Here is a 20,745-nt window from a genome sequence, read left to right on the forward strand (position 1 = left end):
GAGCCGACCATCGATCAACTCCCTGGCGTCGATACGCCGGATCAGGCTATTGACCGGATCCCTGGCGTCAACCCGCTGGAGCAGCCAGTCGGGCGGTTTCCCAGCAGCCATCTGCCATCATACAGGAGTACTTCACGAGATCCACGAAAGAGGGGAATCTCACAATCCCTCGGACCAAGGAATAGACCTGACCAGGTCTCCGACGACAATCTGTACCTCGAGGCGCAGGCTAGCCCACTGAACGAACTCCTTGGGGTCAGCCCACAACATCCAGGATCGGATACCTCTCCACGGATAATCCCTTGGAGAGCACCTCCTCTAATCTCTCCATTAAAGGGATCTCCGGTCAAATTATACCGAGACGTGGCCACACAAACTAATTGTAAGAGAAAAGGTGGCCGTCGAAGGAGGCCTAAACGTTATTGCAATAATAATAATTATTATTCATGTAATAAGGAGAACTGGAAGAATTAAATAACTGTTAAAAAGTAGTCTCAGAAAAAGAAGTCAACAAAAAAGCGCTCGTCACCTAGATTGTCTAATAGTGGAATAAGACCCTACAAATTATATTTGAATAAATATATAACAAATTTGGAATTATCATATCTGGATCTGATATTTGCTAAACAGCACAAATATTTATAACATTTATCAAATATAAAAATGCTACATATCTCATATATTTATAACGAATAGATGTCAAATTATAATTAAAATTTGTGTTGATTTGTACACAAATAAAAGATTCAAGAATGACAAATTAATAATATTCACAAAATTTTTACCAGCGATTTTCTTATTCTTTTAGTATGATACTGAAAATATATCTAAATTAGTAAAAAAATTTGAAATAATCAATATTACAAAGCTCTTCATTAATTATGTGCGTTGTTTAATTAACAGAGGTCCAGTAACTGTTACTATTAAACTTTATCTTATAATTCATTATTCGAAAGAATTCGATAATACAAGTTTAAATATTTTCCAAAAAGATCCTTACTTATATAAATATATACATTTTCAAATTAGTGATTATATTTGAATTATATAAATCGGCAATTATCATATATATTTAAATATAATATTAAACTAAACAAGGTTGATATTTAGACATTTATACATATTGCTTTTAAAATTTAAATGTATGCTATCTAGTTGATTCGAATATTTATAATATTTATGATAAAAGTGCTAATTTGAATTTAATGTGCTTAGCAAGCTGCAAGCTCTTTGAGCTTGATAAGATTACTCCTTCAGCAGAATTAACATTTATCAGAAGAAAAAGAAGAGCAGAATGATACATACCTAACCAAATGCTTAAATAATGTTGAACGCGAGTCGCTTGTATTATATTCTCTGTTACAATGTTTGCAACTTTTCCAATTTGATATATTATAGATGTTTACTATCACCGATCGTGATTTATGAAGAGAAGATGTGTTTTCAATCGCGCGAGATTCTAATTAAATAAAGGGAGAAGATCGCGAATAGATGTTATGTTTCGGTTGGAAATGACGAATGTACACAGTTTAAATATGTTTAATGTTTCGAATTTCCTTATTATTTTTCATCATATGTTCACAATAATAACATTTTGGAGGTGACAAAAATATGTATATAATGTGCGTCTACAATTCGCTAAGGACAAATCAAGTACATATATACATGTATAATATGTGTGTGTATGTGTATGTAAAAATATGAAAATTAATAAAGAAATTCTAGACATTGAACAGATTAAAACTGTGTATATATATTTGTCATTTTCAACAGAAACATACATTTACTCACAATCTTTTTCTTTTATTTTCTTATTCTTTTAGTATGATTACTGAAAATATATCGATTTATGATGAGTATTGATGAAATGTTCTATGATTGGCTTGTAAAAATTATCTACAAGTAATTAACACAAATTTCGCATGTGTCTTTTCTCTGCACATTTATGTATATCTTTGTGTATATTTATGTATATCTAAAAAATATTTTGATACACAAATGCGGAGATACTTGTTGTATTTTCGTTACCTTTATGTACATTTATTAAGTAATTTATAATTATAATATAATTCGTATATATATAATTTGTATATATATATATATATATATATATATATAATTCGTAACTATTACTATATTAAAATAAAAATGCAATCACAAAGCTTGCACATCGAAACATTATCTTGTGTTGTAAAAAGTTCTCGTTCTTACAATAGTATCAAACATTCACAAATATTATCACAATTATTTGATAACTGTACTCTTTATTAATTTTTATAATTAGTTGCGAATCCCTGTACCGATAACAATTTCAATTAAATATAGATCATGCAAAGAGCTATATGTAATCACAAATATTACGATAGACACGAATATTTTAAAACATGCTATTTCCCGCACACTATTTTTTTTAAGCGCAAAGATGATTTCTGTTAAATCAGATATTATCATATTATGAAAAAAAAAAAATTAATCAAATTTAATTAATCAAAAATTATAAAAAATTGTTGAATGTGCTAAATTATATACTAAAATAATTAAAATAATTATAAATAATATATATATATAGGCTTATAGAGCCGAACGCGGATGTCTGTGCGTTGGTTTTTTTGCGAAATTAATTTTCGCTGCAACCATTAATTGTGCACTGGGCACGATATTATTTATATTTGATATTTGAGAGCCTTACAAATTTCTTAATGTTTATTTACGCCGGCTGAGAGATGGCGTTATTTAGAATTAGTTATTATTATTTACAAGCAAAGAGAAAAGTATAGAATCGAAGGGTCTGAATAGCTCAGATGGTGAGAGCAGTCGCCCGGCAAGCGAAAGGTCTCGGGTTCGATTCCCGATTCAGCGACTTTCGGATCTATATTTTTCTCGCACAATTCTTTAGGGGGATCAGAGGGAAACACAGGAATTAAGTAAGAATTCCAAATTTAAGTCTTGGCAGTATACCAAGAAAATATTCGTGCCCCGTGCACAATTAATGGTTGCAGCGAAAATTAATTTCGCAAAAAAACCAACGCACCGACATCCGCGTTCGGCTCTATAAGCCTATATATATATATTATTTATATTTGATATTTGAGAGCCTTACAAATTTCTTAATGTAAAATAATTATATTATATATTAAAATAATAATTTATTATATTTGTTTAATAATGTGCTACTTTGTTTGTAAAAGTGATTTTATTTTAATTAATCTAATAAAAAAGGGCAATGAGCTGTAGCAGGAAGTTAGCGCTCAATATTAATTTATTTAATGATGATCAATATATAACAAACGTTTCGATCTACGTTAGATCATCTTCAGTGTACCTTAAATTAATAAAACCTGTCCGCAACATTCTAGTTGGTAGTTATAAACGCAAACCATAATTCGCAACGCATAATTAAGATAAGTGACTAAAACGCAAAAATATTGTAAAACAACAATCAATCGAATAAAATAAAAAAGCAATAGGTCGTATTAAATGTCGCGATATAAAAGTAATCGGTAACAAATTGTCAAAACTTCCCCATAATCGTTTGAGTAATGGACTGTAATAAAATTAATTAGATGAGAAAAGTGAAATAGTTATCCAAATAAGAAAAAAGATTGAAATACATACAGAATCCTTCAAAAATTACTATTTGTATGTGAGACGTTTGTTGGGTTGTTGTTATTACCACGACCAAAAGACACAAATTGAGAGATGTTAAAAATATATATGGAAATAAAAGAATGTTAGGGGAAGAAGAATGTGGGAAGAAGAACAAGAAGGGAGAGGGAAGGAAGAAGTAGGGGGAAAGTTTAAGAAAGGAGTATATTCTTCATATAATGAGTCTGTGTCACTTTGCTTATTTAAACCCGAAATCTGACGTTTTATGTACCATTTCTGAGATAATTCTCTTGTAATATGACGGTTCTTCATTTAGAATTTTCACATTGTCCCAGTCGAATTCATGATTGTACTTTAACCGGTGGTTAGAAATAACAGATGGGGATGTAGCCCTGTTAATATTCGATCGATGTTCTTTTATTCTCGTTTGTAATTGTCGTTTTGTTTGACCGACATAGGAAGCACCGCAGGCAATGCAATGAATTTTATACACTACATTGTTGCGAGATCTGCTATCTAAAGAATCTTTGCCCGTTCTAATAAATTTCTTTAGTGTATTATGACAGGAATATGCAATGTTAAAGTTATATTTTTTACCAATTTTGGAAAATTTCTCAGAAATGTTCTTCACATAAGGAATCTTAAAAAACTTGTTATTCTTGGAATTATTCGAATTGTCAATATTGTTACGACCAAAAATTAATTTTTTGATTCTACTATGAATCGTGAAGAAAATAAAAGGTAGCGGATATCCATTTTCTAAAAGGATTTCGATAATGAAATTCAATTTTTTTCCTTGGAACTGGAATAGGATCTGAAATCTGTAAAGCTCTATCGGTTAAATTAAGAATAACACCTCGTTTGTGTGAGAGAGGGTGGTGGGAATAGAAATTGAGGAACCTACCTGAAAAGGTAGGCTTGTAGAACCAATCAAACACCAGAGAATTTTGACTAACAATAATTGTGGCGTCCAAGAAATTAATTCTGTCATAACCCTTTTCAATTGTGAATTGTAATCTGTTGTGTAATGAGTTAAATGTATTAAGAATGTACTCAAACTGATCTGCTGGGGCAGCAAGGAAAATGTCGTCTACGTATCTGTAGTAAAGAGGCAGGGGAAATAATAGCGCGTTCATCGCTCTATTCTCGATGTCTTGTAAAACTAGGTCTGCAACAATAGGGGACAACGGGGAGCCCATAGGGGTGCCAAAAATCTGTTTATAAATATCATTGTTGAACTTAAAATATGTAGAATTTAGGATAAGATTAATTGCAATAATAAATTCATCCTTAGGAATTGAAGTGCCCTCAGAAATACTGTTCCATCTTTTTGAAATACTCTCAATTGCTAAATCTATATTGGAACGTTCGTAAAGAGCGAGACGACATCCAAAGAAGCCAATTTGACATTTGGTTCAAGGTGGATGCCGCTCAAATTCTTCACGAGTTGAAAGCTGGTTTTAATATTATTGTTAGGAACTGGAGTATTGTTGTGGATAATATTGTGCAGATAATTAGCTATTGTATGTAAAGGACTGTTGATTGAAGAAACAATAGGTTTGTTCTTGTTGTGTAAAAGAATCGAGACGTCGTCTATTCTTTATACTAGGCAAACTTTATTATAAACTATAAGGAATACAAAAAGGGAAAGTGTGAAAAGTTAAACAACAATAACGCTCAGAAAGGAGAGAGGAGAGAGGAAGCGGCGCGCGCAAGCGTCACATGCGCGTTACTATACGCCTTGGTTACATAGAAAGGAGAGCGCATCTGACAACCGCGAAGATTGATAACTAGAAAGCTGTGATATGGCTTTCCTCACAACAGTTCTTTATTGCTGCACTGAGTTCACAGTGCACTGCACTGAACTAAACTAGCAAGCGGGGACAAGCTGATATAAACAAGAGGTTTGTTCTTTATTGCTGCACTGAACTAAACTAGTGCAAGCGAGGACAAGCTGGTATAAACAAGTATAAAGAACGTTTCAGTGCCATTTAGTGCAGTGATCAACATGGCGCATCACGTAATAATAAATGAATTATTAGATTCTTCAGATGAAGAAGATCTAAATCTAATGCCTGATATTTTATGCCATAAGACTCTTTTATTTTTAATTTTTCTAGTTATAACTAAATTAACTTTTTCTTTATATAAACATAAAAATAATTTGGTACTAGCATCCGTCCATACAAATATTTTTGTATTTTCTTTATCATTTTCATTTTCTTGTATATTTTCTTCTATATTGTTTTCAATGTTATTCATATTTGTATCTTCATGTAATTTTATAAATATTGATTTATTTGCTACAGTACAATTTAAAGTATCACAATTAAAATCAATCTCTTTATTGTAAAGAACTTGAAATTCTGTCTCCCTCCTAAAAAGTCAATATAATACATTAATTTTCAATTTTTTTTTAATTTTTTAATTATATTTTTTCAAAAAATTTATATACACAAAATTAGCTTTTATTTTTAAATAATTTCTATTTTTAATATTTAATATTTATTCCCAATATTTTCCCTATTTTGCGCAAAACTTTACTTTCTATTACTATTTATAAAATTAAATTCGCCACCATTATTGAACTTATCAGTTCCTGCACTGCTTGTTCTTCCTCAAGACCCAGTGCAACGAGTACAGTGAACTATTACACTAAATTTCGTTGCACTGCATTATTGCAGTCTTTATAGAACGGACCAGTGCTATCTTGCACTGCAATAAAGAACGCTTTGGTGTCACTGGTGTACACTAGTGCAGAAAGTTCAGCAATAAAGAACAAACCTAATAATTCTGAGGGGATACCCTTCCTTATAAATTTTCGGTAACCCATACGCTCTCGGGTGAACGCCATCGGATGATAACAACGCTCTGTAGATTGAATCGATGATGTAACCTCTTTTTTCAACGTGAGAGGAGAACTCGCAGATCATTAATAATCTTCTTAGTTGGATCTCTAGTAACAGGGGCGTAGGTCTCTGTCAGACAATAATGTTTCCATCCTGTTAATGCGTAGTCGTTCTTTTCCATATAATAACTACTGTAGCGTTCCCCTTGTCCGCCTTAGTGAAGAGAATTAGTGGATGTTCAATGATAAATTTCTTCGTCGATGTAACCCAATGTAATACGGTCTTATCGGTGTTATTGTGTTCAACTAAATTCAGATCGTTGATAATTTGTATAGATCGGTTTCTGACAGACTGTTGAATTACTGTATTATATTTTTGTATATTAACTTCAATATGTTTAATAAATTCAATAATATATATTTCTCTCTATTATTAACCTCAAATGGTAAATTAAATCGTTCTCCTAGTTGTATAATAATAATTTTACCTTATCAGGTATTTGAAAGCTGGTAAGATTAATCAACCATTTCTCGTGTTGTTTATTGAGAGGGATGTCAAGAAGAAATCTATCTGGAGAGATATTAATATTATAAGGTCCTGAGGAAGTGCTGTCAACATTGTAGTTGTCATATATTTTTTACAATTTGATTGTTAGAATTTTTTATATTCCTACAGGAGAATCTAATGTGTTTGATGTTATTGATATAATATCTTTGTTTCGTCTATGCAGTAACCAATCTATATAGTTTTTTATCAAGTCTGTTACATTCTTATTTATACCACGTATTATTATTATAACGCTCCTGCCTACGGAGAAAGGAGTCTAAAATTGAAATTGGTAACAAGGTCGATAAATGTTTAATAACTCTGTGTATTTGGTTCAAAATATAATATAGGTGTTTATACGCGTCTCTCAACTCTATATTTAAAATGTTTTTTATATGTATTAAATTCAATCTATGTAATCTGTCACGAAAGCTGTTTTGATATAATTAGATACTGAAACGAACGATATAATTTAGATGCGGAGGAACAATTCTGAATTTGAGATGCAATGTTTTATAAATTTTAACCGCAAACTGATCTTTAAATGAGTATTAAATAATGTCATGCAATCTTTAAGAGAATTATGACATTGTTGGCCAAAATTGTTGCGAATAAATTTAAAAAACCGCATATTGTTGCCCGCGTGTAAAATATAAATCACAAAGCTCCTATGATTAAAATCAATCTAATAAAAAAGGGCAATGAGCCGTAGCAGAAAGTTAGCGCTCAATATTAATTTATTTAATTATGATCAATATATAACAAACATTTAGATTTTATTTTATTTTATCATTTCTTTTAAAACCAATAAACATCAACATATTGAAAACAAATGCAAATATCTTATATCTGTTTAAATACCTTTTTTAATACAATACTTTTAAAAAATTATTCTTGCATAATTATAAATAATAAATTTATATTATATAACATATATGTATAATATCTTATGACAAATGTAAAAGAATGATATATGTTGTGATTTTTAATATACTTTTAAAATTGATTAGTTCAAAGAAGTAATTACAACGAAAATAAATTTAATTTTATATAATTTTCCAAACGCCGGGCTCGCGAGAACGAATATGCTCTTGTCGGAGCACGTGCGCTCAAGAGAAAAGAAATTAAATAATTCGGTTAACTACAATAGTACGCAAAAGAAAAATGGAAAATAATATAAAGATAATAAATTAAAATCAAATATAACAATGCAACGAAAATTAAATATCTAAATTATCACTAGTATCGTCTAAATAAGGTACTTATCTCACTACGGCCTAAACGTCCGCACGCTCGCGCTGTCCGTACCAGAAAGAGAGATTAGCCAGGAATTAGATTTGTTCTCTACCCAGATATTGAATATATTTTGCTGTTTCTTCACAAAGCTTATGTTTTCTGATTAATAATAAGTATTGTATCATTCTAGTATGTGTAGAAAACCATTTTTTATAAGTTTTAGTACAATTATCACACTTTAATTCGTTTTCTGATGTAGAATAGTGCAACTTTTTTCTTGAGGCATTATAAATATAAGGATTTTATTTTTTTGAATGTTTTTTTTATACGTTGTTGTTTTTTATGCGTTGTTAAGTTGAAGGACGTAATCTTTATCACAAATATTGCACTTTGCAGATTTCTCGGCATATTTTGTAAAATAATGCCATACTCACATAGCAAAATTCAATGATCTGATATAGAATAAAGACTATCTACGAATTGCTGCAATAATAAATATTTTAAAGTCTTGTTTGAAACATGTGCATTAATATATAGTAATGTTTAATTCATCGTCGTTTTCTTACTTTGTTTGGTTCCATTTCCAAAAGTACAACGAGATCATGAGCTTCGAATAAATGTTTCATAGAGTGTAAATATTTATTATTTATGAAACCTTTATTGCATTTGTTGCAACGACATTGTTTTGCATCAGTTTACTTTAAAATAGTATTATTTAATTACGTAGCCATTCGCAAAATTATCCCGCTTTATCTGTTTTGATTTTATATTTTTTTCTAAGCTTTTTTTTATATAGACCTTGAAGTTATCGATATAAAAAAAAAAGTTTCGTGTATTTGATGTTATTGTTTTCTAATATTTATTTTACAACAATACAAATGTTTTGAGAAAATTGAGGAAAAAATTAAATTTTTTATTGTGAATCTTCTGATGAGACAATACTCTGATAATTCCTATGAACATTTTATATGTATTTAATTATATCTTCCTTCTGTATTCGATAGATTTGATAAAAATTATCATAAATATCACATGTTGCTTTATTGATGTAATATATTAATCTTATAACCAGTTATTTCCTTCGTTTGACTTTCGTTACCATGATATATTTACTCTATATCGTAGATTGTGCACTTTTATAACTCGTTGTAGGAATATTTATAAATATTGATACATATTCTCTCTAAATCTCTAAATATTCTAACAGATCTTAAATAATTTTATGATTAAGTTGTTAATCCAGTGTCAATCAAGAGACACGGTAGTGTCTCGCGTTAAGTTTGGGCGTAGCCGACCACGCCAACGGCGAGGCACCCCGTGTATCTATACGCGAGTTGGCTTGTTGAGAGTAATTGAGATTTACATCTCTCAATAATCACTAAACGGATCAAGTTCTTATTAGGTTTAATCGAAAGTTTGGGTTCGAATTATATAAAGAAAATGTCTTTATTTTTGCTCTATGTGTTTTCTAATTTAGAGATATTATAATTTAATAAAGTCTCAATGTGGAAATTTTCTTTTCTAAGAATTAAGAAACGTCCACGTCACCGTCGTCATTCACGCAATAGCAAATCGCATGCGTCAAATTCTGTACAGTTGGAGCGTTCGACACAAGATTGCGCTAAAGGCGCTTCGTGATTACTGTAAGTGTCATGATGTAATAAGAAAGGTGAGCCATTCCCAAGGATGCGCAGTGGTTCAAAATGGCGTCTGCTCTTTGACCAATTAGAATTTGCCCACAAATGCTAAAAAGTAAGATGGCTTCTTCCATGCGTGCCTGTCAGATTATTGGCGTCGTGTGATATTTTTATTTAGTTTGTCGAAACAATGCCATCGTGTAGTGTTAAATACTGCACGAGTCGCACGTCTTACAACAAGACGAAAAATGTGACATTTTATAGATTTCCAAAGGAAGACGTTATTCATCAACAATGGCTTGATGTTTTACAAAGGAAGGACATACATATAAAAGTTGATACAGGTTAGTTAATATAATTAATTCATTTGTTATATAGTTTGCATACATATAGAATACATGTATATATACACATATATAAACTCGAAGATTTTGAGCAGGTCGCTGCACAAGACATAGTCGAAAAAAATGCACTTTTATACATAACCGGTTATGTTGCACACAGATTTCGTGATCGTTATGATGATTTAGGAATTCCTACAAAAGATCTCTCAAATATATCAAATGATTGGATTTGCACATTATCCCGAGGAAATTGTATATATCCTTCTAAAGAGCTTCAAGATGTAGCAGAAATTATGAACGCAGAATTCATAAAATTTCATGATATTTCTTTTTCTACACAAGACAAGATTTTTGATACATTAACAAACATTGTTTGTTTAAAAAGTAATTATTGTATTCCTAAAGAAGTGGTTGCATGTCTAGTGCGTACTAGAACATACGTACGTTTACGAAAAATTAATAAAGATATTCTTCTAAATAACACATTAAAGAAAAAAAGCGAACAAAATTAATAAATTAAGCAACAAAGAAAATGTATTTACACAAATAAAATAATACATGTTATGTACAATATGCATTTATTGTATTTTATAATTATTTTTACACATTAACCTTCATATATATTTTTGTACTATCATTTATTTTTATTTGCTATCATTACGTGTCTCAGAACAGAGTATCCATAGTCCGATTTTAGTACTGCGTTTGAATCTCGCGCAACATTTGTGGGCAAAATTTTATTGGCTGCTCTGTAGTATCAGCCGCCATTATGCGCAATGGCTCACCTTTCTTATTACATCATGACTGAACTGGCTGCACTAGTTCAGAGTCTATCTTTTTTGCTCGACTTGAAAAGAAAAAGATAACCTCTGAACTAGTGCAGCAAGTTCAGTCAACACGAACAGATCTATTGTGAGATGATGAGAAATGGATATAGGTTAAGGATCTGTTGTCGCCGGTGGATGAGTGAGAACGGACGCATTTCTGCGTATATTATCAAAATCCTCAGGTATTTTATTTTATTAAGAAGAAAAAAGAAGTAAATAAAAAGAAAAGAAGTATTATTAAATTTTACGGATTATTAGATTACCAAAGAGGTAATAATTAAAACAACAATAAATAATATACTTTTCTTCTTCTTATATCTTCTTCTTAAAATGAAAAGTGCTTAATAGTAATAAAAAATGTTTCAATTCAAATAGAAGACACGTGCAGAATTGGACATTCATCCGCCGGCGACAATGGCTCTTATTAAATAATATTTTTAAACCTACTGTTGACAAATATGTCATCTCTGTTATTAAAGGGGATAAAGTTCCGAAAAGTACTCACCTCCGATTTTTTTGAAACTCAGTATTCTTACGTATTTTGACGCGCTGATTACGAATATCATAGTGAAAATTGGCGACTACTTGATTTTCATGGTAAAAACCATGAAAAACCCATTAAAATTATAGTTTTTTACGTTTATCTCAGTAAATACGAAAAATCATGATAAATGTTTTAGACAAAAGTTTTAGATCTCACAGAGATAAACATTTTAGGTTTTATACATTTTCACCGTACGAATAATAGTTTTCGAGGAAATGGAGTATAAAGACAGTAACAGCGTTAACACAAAACTACTTTAGAGTGCTTTTTAACTGTGAGTCCCCTAACTTCTCACAAACCGGGGTGCTTTTTTACTGTGAGTCCCTTCGCCACTCACAAACCGAGGTGCTTTTTTACTGTGAGTACCCTCGCCTCTCACAAACCGGGGTGCTTTTTTTACTGTGAGTCCCCTCGCCTCTCACAAACGGAAGTGCTACTGTCAGAATAGCAAATTCTAATATCCGCAAGTAATTGAATAAACGGATCTACGTTGCAAACCATGTGGAACCTCGCTTCGCGTGGAAAAGTGTATGCGTGGAAACAGTGGGTTCCGCCCCCCTGCGGGGGGCTCCACTACCAAAAAACTAGAACTACTAGAAAACTAGGAAGGTCTACCCAGCCAGTGAAGGCAAGATAGTGGTACTATACCCAACCAGTGAAGGCAAGATAGTGGTACTATACCCGACCTTAAAACGCCTTGTTAGCCAAAATAAAAAAACACGTGTTTAATGTTTTTCGATGTACTACGTGTGTGCAAAGTTTCAAGAATATCGGCGAATGCACTTGAGTAGTGTTACTTGTCAGATATGCGTAAAAAACTATAATTTTTATGGATTTTTCATGGTTTTCACCATGAAAATCAAATAGTCGCCAATTTTCACTATGATATTCGTAATCAGCGCATCAAAATACGTAAAAATACTGAGTTTCAAAAAAATCGGGGGTGAGTACTTTTCGGAACTACACCTAATTATTTTACTTTTTTAATTACTTATGTCATTGTGAAATTGTGTACGATAACCTTTATGTGCATTCACAATCAATGCGCACCAGTTCTGCCAGTGGAAAACGCTATTATTTAATGTCTGTCAGATTTTGTTATTCTAAACTTACAATTTGTGTTTGTGTATAGGGATTGGAAGCTTTAAAATAGAAAAATAGTATGCGTAATTCAAGTGTGGAAAGTGTGGAAGAAAGAGTCTGGCATTTTACAAAGGAACCATTCCACGACTGGGCAGAATATTATCTGGACATCGCTATAATTTTAATAACAATATTCTCCAACGACGTATATTTCTGATGAAATCACATTCGTTCCGAGTTATAAATATGAGAATATCTTTTTTATAAATTCCTGAAGTATAGAAATAATCTGTTTATAATATAATATTTGTGTAAGTCACACATCACTAACTCACACACACACACGCGCATGCGCGCGCGCGTGTCGTGTGCGTGCGTGTGTGTGTGTGTGCGTGTGTGTGTGTGTGTGACTTACATAAATATATACAGATTATTTCTATATTTCTCAGGAATTTATATTATAAAAAAGATATTCTCATATTTACAACTCGCAACGAATATGATTCCAGAAATATACGTAATAAACATATACATATACTCAGCGAACACAGATATATAACTGCTGTATAACACATAATAAAATAACTAACATGCATGTTACATGTAACGTATATGTTAGTTGTAATTTCCTATTCATACATAAATGTAACATTTGTAATGTAACATGTTACATTATAGTTATATTGCAATTATATCCCAGATAACACACTGACTTATTGACATTATATTTGATTAGTTTCGGCATCCTACAATATCGATGAGTCACTGTGTTATCTGGAATATAGTTACAATATAACTACAATGTAATATATGTTACAAATTACAAATGTTACATCTATGAAATTACAATTAACATATACATTTTACATGTAATATGCATGTTATGTGTTATATATAACAGTTAAAAGTATGTGTTGGGTGAGTATACATATATACATATATAGTGTTAACAAAATATATTTATATGTATAATTTTGTATAGATTTCTCGTTTTGTAATAAAAATATAATATAAGTTATTGCAGTCATTTCTTGATATGTACTCGATCTTTATTTTAAAAACTATAGAATATGTTACATACAAAAATGTGATAGTATTTATTTTGCATAAAAAATATTAAACTAATGATTCAAATATTAGTATATTTTATACACATTATATAAAAAAAAATAAAATAAAATATAAAATATGTATGTATACATCAGAGAAATAGAATAAAAAAGAAAAAGTTAAAAAGCAGCTTTCGGGATGAGAGGGAAGAAAAATATTAAAATATTGAAATCGTCTTCTAAGCATCTCTTATTAAATGTAATTTTATTTATCAATAATTATAATCTGAATAGTGATAAGATTTTTAATGGATGTGCCAAATAAAATCGTGGTATAAAAGAAAAACAAAAATAAAATAAACTTCTTAATTTACAATCACGCATATAAAAGAAAAACAGAAATGAAATAAATTTCTAAGGGCCAATTTCACCAACGTCAATTAACTTTTACCTCCGGTTAAACTATATCTTTGTCTTTTTTTAAAAACACATCTGAAAAGCTTAGAGCATATATAGACATAGAGGGAGAATAGTATATACTTTCCGAGAAACAAAAGCACAGTATACTTACATACAGTAGGGACAGTCCTTTGTTCTCAAATCAGCCGCGCAGATTTGCTTGCGCATCGTAAGCGACCATTTTTATAAGTCATGCCAATCCCGTTCAACATAAAGAACCCAATAACTCCATTATTGTGATTACATTTATAGTAAAATATAATCTGTAAAACTACAATACTATCATTTTGATTTCGCGTTTTATGCAATATTTAATTTTTATTCAGAAAAAATGACTATAAAATAATATATCGAAAATATTTCGCGCAAAATTGTTTTAATAGTAATGGGTACAACAAAAATATTGATACGGTGCTGCAACCTAAAGACATGGCGGACTGCTGAAAGGTCAGCTGAAAAAGATCAAAGGTTTCGACGCTGTGTGTCCCTACTGTATATAAGTATACTGTGACAAAAGTGTCCCCAAGATTGCGCTAAACTGGCAGACATGAATGACAGCTCCAAATTTCTTTCAAAATAGGTAACAACTGCATAGCAATAACAGTTGCTTGGAAACAACATTTGCGCACAGAAGACGAATAGGAATTTATACCTTTCTCTCTCGCACAGATGTTGTGGACACTTTCAGACCAATATTCTCCCTCCATATCTATATGCTCTAAGATGAAAAGAGACAAAGATATGGTTTAACCGGAGGTTAAAGTTAACCGACGTTGGTGAAACAGTAACAAAAAATTATCCATTGCAAACCCATGTAGAATAGTATCATACAAAAATGAATGATATAATTTTTTTATAAAAACTTACCTGTAAAAAAAAGGTAAAAAATGGCGTTAAGTATGGGCACACCAGTAACAAAAAATTATCCACTGCAAACCCATGTAGAATCCTATGAAAAATTACCCATTGCAAACCCATGTAGAATAGTATCATACAAAAATGAATGATATATAATCTCTATAAAAAATGGCGCCACGTATGGGCACGCCAGTAACAAAAAATTACCCATTGCAAACCTATGTAGAATCGTACTACAAAAAATAATGATATTAAAATAATTGCGTTATGTGAAAGTAGAAACTTATACCATAGAAAAAAAAATTGAAGTTGCAAACTCACATAGAGTCGTAAATTACAAACCTCCTTTCACGTTCGAAGAGTTGTAAACCCATATAAAATCGTATAATTATAGACTTTCCTTCACGCCGGAAGTTGCAAACCCATGTGTAAAATCATATATATTACTAAAAAAGAAAAATACAAAAAAAGAAAATTAAAAAATTCATAAAAAAATTGAAAACAATGAAGTAATAAAAAATTAAAAGTTAATAAAAAAAATTATCTCTGTTCTCTCGTTGTCTGCTTGCCACAGATAGCGGGAGTCGCATAGCTGGTGCGGCAGAGCGCGTCCTCGGGTTGCGGATAGAGGAACGGCCTCCAGATATGGAGGTTAGCTGTGAATAACTCCCTCGGGAGGAATAAACAGTCGCGGACAGCCAGCGGTAAGATACTTGAGAGCTGGTGGAGCATCTCCTTGGAAGGAGTTGTCTCAAAAGCCATGCTTGATGAAAGTACTTACGACAAGGCGGTGGGTGTCGCCTTCAAATAAACACTCGAATTCCCGGGTAGGTCGGACTCGTTAGTTGGTGGAAACAGCCGACCTAGGAGCTGGGCATCTCCAATAAAAAAGGCCTAACTTTCATTTGTTACAGATATGGCAGAATTGAAACAAGGATTAGACTTACCGGACCAGGATGACCGGACATCCAGGTCCCGGCATGGGGGTAGTATTGTCCCAGCTACTCCCTTGTCGTCATCGTACGATGGGCCAGCTGCGGAATTGAGGGCGAGCTCCGCAGTGGAAATGGCGATCGACCCTCAACCAACGCCGGAAGAATCGGTGGATGTTAACTCTCGAAGCCTCATCGAGAGCTTCCACACAATCCTGGGAGCTCAGGGTGGATACTGGTCGACTCGAACTTGACAGGATGTATATGGGGATTCCGGAAGCCGGTAAGTCGGTTAAGGCTTGCGATAAGGAGTTCCGTGCCGCTTATGAGCTCTATAGCGAGAGCTCATTGGCGGAGAAGTTTGGCACGAAATCGATACAGGCGATGTGGAGGAACGTGCGCATCCATATTACGCACGTATTAAAATCGTTCTCCAAAATGAAGGCCCGGGGGCACGATCTCACATTTTTGAGATCGGCGATCCAAAGCTCACTGGTGGTGGAGCATGCGTCGCGCGTGTTGGTTCGGGAATACTCGACTCTTTCGAAGGAATCGGATGTGGTTGAGCTCGAGAGGAGGGTGGCCGCGCAGAAGGCAACTATTGCCCAACTGGCGCCCTCTCAGAAAAGGAAGACGTGGTATCTCGTCTTGAGTTGGGGGCAGTGAGGGCTGGGAATATTCCTCTCCCGGCCTCTTCACTGTCTTCAACTAAGCGCAGTCCTCCGGCGAAAGTCGGGGTTGGCTGTGCCTTCGATGGCACATGAGGGGGATGTGGCAGACCCCCCTCAGTTTTCTGCTTCCGCCCCTGGAGGGGGTCCGTCGGAGGCAGTCGGGGAAGAGTCACGTATGGACGTGGAGGTCGTTGGGGGTGGCGAGGAGAGTCTTTTGATTCAAATCTCCATTCTCATCGACAGCAGACTGGCTTCGTTTGAGGCCAGGATGCTGCGGGCTCTTCCCCCGAAGGTGGCGGACCCTTCAAAGAGGGGGAGTGCGGGTGTTGCGGTCTCGGGGGGATCGGGAGGGGCGGCGTCGGCCAAGGTCGCGTCGGCCGCTCTGGTTGCCTCGGGGTCCGTGGCTCCTGCCTCTTCCTTAGCGAAGGGCCTTTCCTGGTCATCCGTGGTGGGTAGACGGAGGAAGAAGGCGGCGGGGGATCCTTCCCCTAAGCCGGCCTCTGTCCAGCCGCCAGCGGTTGATCTCTCTCGGGCTCCGGATGCGCCAGTGGTGGGCGCTTCCCGGAGACCCGGGAGACCTCAGGTGCGGGCGTCCAAGGCCGCGGAGGCACTGGTGGTCCGTCCTCCTAGGAGGGCGGCCATCGTCGTGTCGCTCTGCGCTGAGGACGGCGACGGCACTTTGATGCAGGGGGTGGTGTCGGAGCTTCAGGGGTCTATAGACCTCGGCTCCATCGGCATCGCCCCTCCCATCCACATGCGTCACGCCATGACCGGGGATCTCCTTATTGAGATCCCTGGTCAGGAGTCGGCCCGGAAAGCGGACCTCTTCGCGGAGAGGATCCGCCAAGTATTGGGCGATCGGGGCTCCGTCGCCCGGCCTTGCAAGCGCGTTTCCATCCGCGTGCCGGGGCCGGGCGGCGTTTTCAATTCGTCGGAACACACACACACGATGGGCAAAATCCGACCAGCATCTTCCCCGTAGTGCCCATTGGATAATGCTAATGTTGGCGGTAATTGAATATATAGGCAAAAATGCATAGGTAACTTTGATAAGCCGTAACTTCGCGAAAAAAAAAATCGTACGGTATTCAATTTTTTTAAAAATTTATAGAGAAAAGTCCATATTTTACGATAGTTATGATGATATTTGCGGAAAAAATTTAGTACACTCCGTAGAGTTCGTCAAACTATGCAATTTTTTGAAAAAAAAAAACACGTCCCTCCTTTTAAAGGGATGGAGAAAGGGGGAGAGAATAAAATCAAAATCGAACGAAAGTTCCTTAAAGTAGAGACTTTACCCTTTAAAACAAAAAAAAATTTGGAATACGACAATTTTTCGCGGAGATACGCTTATTTGAATTTATGCTAAATTTTGATATTAATTACGTGTTGCGATAATTTTTTTGACGAGTGTATATATATTTTTTTTATATGTTTATATAATTTTGTTGTCTAAAAATTAATTTTTTTCAATATAATACGTACGAATGATTTTAAAGAGCAATTGTCTATTAATAAACACACACTTCTTTAATAATTATTAATTTTTTAAATATTTTTCTGTTGATATGAGAATAATATTTTTTATAATCTACTCTTGATTATTACAATATATTATATTTTCGATATATATATACGTATATTGCATGGCTTTTCATATATATAAGTATAATTGCTACAATTTATAAGGATTGAATAATTTTACGAATATTATTATTGTTGAATAAAATATATACCGTCCATGTAGCAAACTATGACGTCATTAAACGTCAAAATGACGTCATTTTGACGTCAGTTTGCTACTTGGATATATATAGTAATGAAAATATTAATATTGATTAATGAAAATAAAAATTCTATTTTTATTATATTTTTTGTATTAAAAGATGGCGACAATAATACAATATATCTTTTAGGTTGCATAGGAATACAACTGTATATCATGATTTATGTGTTTATTTTTTATCTATTATTACAGAGAAATTTCTCAAACTGCCACGTCGTTCAACTGTTACACTGGAAGAGAGGGTTGCATTAGTTGAAAAATATATTGATAATTAAAAAAAAAAACCTTATCCTAAGTCTACAGCTAATATTTGGAGACTGATGAGTAATGAATTAAATGGACGATGGTCTGCTTTCAATGTTTATGTGAATGTAAGTCAGAACCGAATGGGTATTTTATCTATGGCTTTATTTAATAAGAAAATACCTTTTTATGACGACACTGCGATATCACATGCAATTCTAGTATGAATTTGTCGACATTAAGTAATAACCACGAAAATCTAAATGATGAGTTTGAAACAGAATCACATGATTTAGATGAGTTTAAAATTCATATTACAAGTGAAGAATGGAAACAGATGAAAGGATCAATTATATATAATATAATGATAACAGAACAAATCCGATTTTACAACCTGGTGTATGGACAGACAATCTATCTCTTGCTCTTTATCATCAAATAGAACTTCCTTGTGCATTTGTTTTTAAACATTCAAAAATTTATGAAAGTTCAGGCAGTCTCAATTATTTACGTATTACAGGCCACTGTAAAAGTAAAACATGTAGAAATCCAATTTTCTGTTACTTACAAGTAAACCTACGGAAGTGTCACTCTCCGATTTTTCTGAAATTTGGATATGTTATAATACATGAAAAACTAAGGGACACGTATTTTTTTTTAGCGGCGGAAAAACATATTTAGGGGGTGAAACGACCCCCCCAAAATAGGGGATAAAATGGAAAAATTGCGGTATCTTTGAGATCAGTGAAGCGATTTTAATGATTTTTGGTATGAAAGTATCTTTTGATAGAAGACGAAAATCGGCCTAGGTATGTTGGAGGGGGAGTGAAAATTAGGCCAACTACCCCTAAAGTGACCAATTTTTTGCTGCAAAAAATCAGTTTTGATCTAATCGAAGTGAAATCTATTAAAACTTCAAAAGGAAAGCTAATTAAGGAACACGTATTTTTTTGTTTTTTTTTTATATAAATATTTGGGGGGTAAACAACCCCTATATTGCCGCGCTCGTTTGACATTGCGCATGAAACACCTTGTGAAACCCCTATTTTGGGGGGGTCGTTTCACCCCCCAAATATGTTTTTCCGCCGCTAAAAAAAAATACGTGTCCTTTAGTTTTTCATGTATTATAACATATCCAAATTTCAGAAAAATCGGAGAGTGACACTTCCGTAGGTTTACTTGTTAGTAACCATGTAAGACTAGGCTGTTTCTTCTCGCTGCGTGCTTGTAGGGCGCGTGAATTGGCCAATCTTTTTAAATTAATTTCTTATTAATTATTGCGAATTTTGCAAAATGGTAAAGGACTTTTCTATTCGGTTTCACCCACTCTACCTGCCCACGACAGGTGAAACGCGAACCACCGGACACCCTGTATATATTTACAGATCTTTTCGCTTGTTTTTTAGCTGAGCTTGTTTATTTATGTATTGTATAATGTATGTAACGTCGAGATAAGCATCATAGAGTGGGAACCAAACTTAAACAGAACAGTTTGAAATAATATAAAGTTACAGTTAATCTTCAGTTTTTACGTTGATAGTTAAGATTCATTATAAAGGTATGATTATTGAAGAATTTTAGATGTGTAAAAGCCTAAAAATATATGTAGAGTCAGCTCATGTGAGAACGCTCTATCGAGTGGGATAGGGCTAAATAAAGTGCAGTTCTGTTCCATTTTACTTTGTGGATTTTAGACCTGCTAAGATTACATGCAGTATGTTGAACTTTAGATATTGTATTTAATCTACTGAATAAAGGAGCTAATTGCTGAAATTACTTCTTTTTCTGGGTTGATTAGAAGAGACCTGATCGAAATCGGTAGAAAGCCGGTGGATTTTCCTAGGTGTTTAAGAGAATGTTAAAAGGAGTATGTTATTATAAATGTAACTTATTATAAAAGTAGACTTGTGTACAAATAACTGAGAATGTTGTAGAATTGTGTAGAAAAAACTCTCTCTCTCTCTCTCTCTCTCTCTCTCTCTCTCTCTCTCTCTCTCTCTCTCTCTCTCTCTCTCTCTCTCTCTCCTCCTCTCTCTCTCTCTCTCTCTCAGTACTCTGCGTTGATACCACTGCTT

General features: G+C 33.7%; 1 protein-coding gene and 1 long non-coding RNA gene across 2 annotated transcripts in view; one reads left to right on the forward strand and one right to left on the reverse strand.

Annotated features, from left to right (window-relative positions):
• The first annotated feature begins 15,597 nt into the window (after positions 1-15,597).
• Positions 15,598-20,443, forward strand: LOC145945302 (uncharacterized). The gene is made up of 3 exons (XR_014426829.1): positions 15,598-15,865; positions 15,953-16,253; positions 18,620-20,443. It is a non-coding gene; the product is annotated as an uncharacterized LOC145945302 (long non-coding RNA).
• The window catches only part of Not (ubiquitin carboxyl-terminal hydrolase nonstop), a 3,626-nt gene continuing 2,668 nt past the window's right edge, over positions 19,788-20,745 (reverse strand). Inside the window, exon 5 of the mRNA XM_083053903.1 lies at positions 19,788-19,920. Within this exon, the coding sequence (XP_082910029.1) occupies positions 19,788-19,920 (133 nt within the window). The remainder of the gene's footprint in view (positions 19,921-20,745) is intronic.

Source organism: Prenolepis imparis, unplaced genomic scaffold (genome assembly GCF_030444845.1).
Source record: "Prenolepis imparis isolate NDT839.2.m4 unplaced genomic scaffold, iyPreImpa1.0 SCAF_14, whole genome shotgun sequence".
In the NCBI taxonomy this organism is placed as follows: Eukaryota; Metazoa; Arthropoda; class Insecta; order Hymenoptera; family Formicidae; genus Prenolepis; species Prenolepis imparis.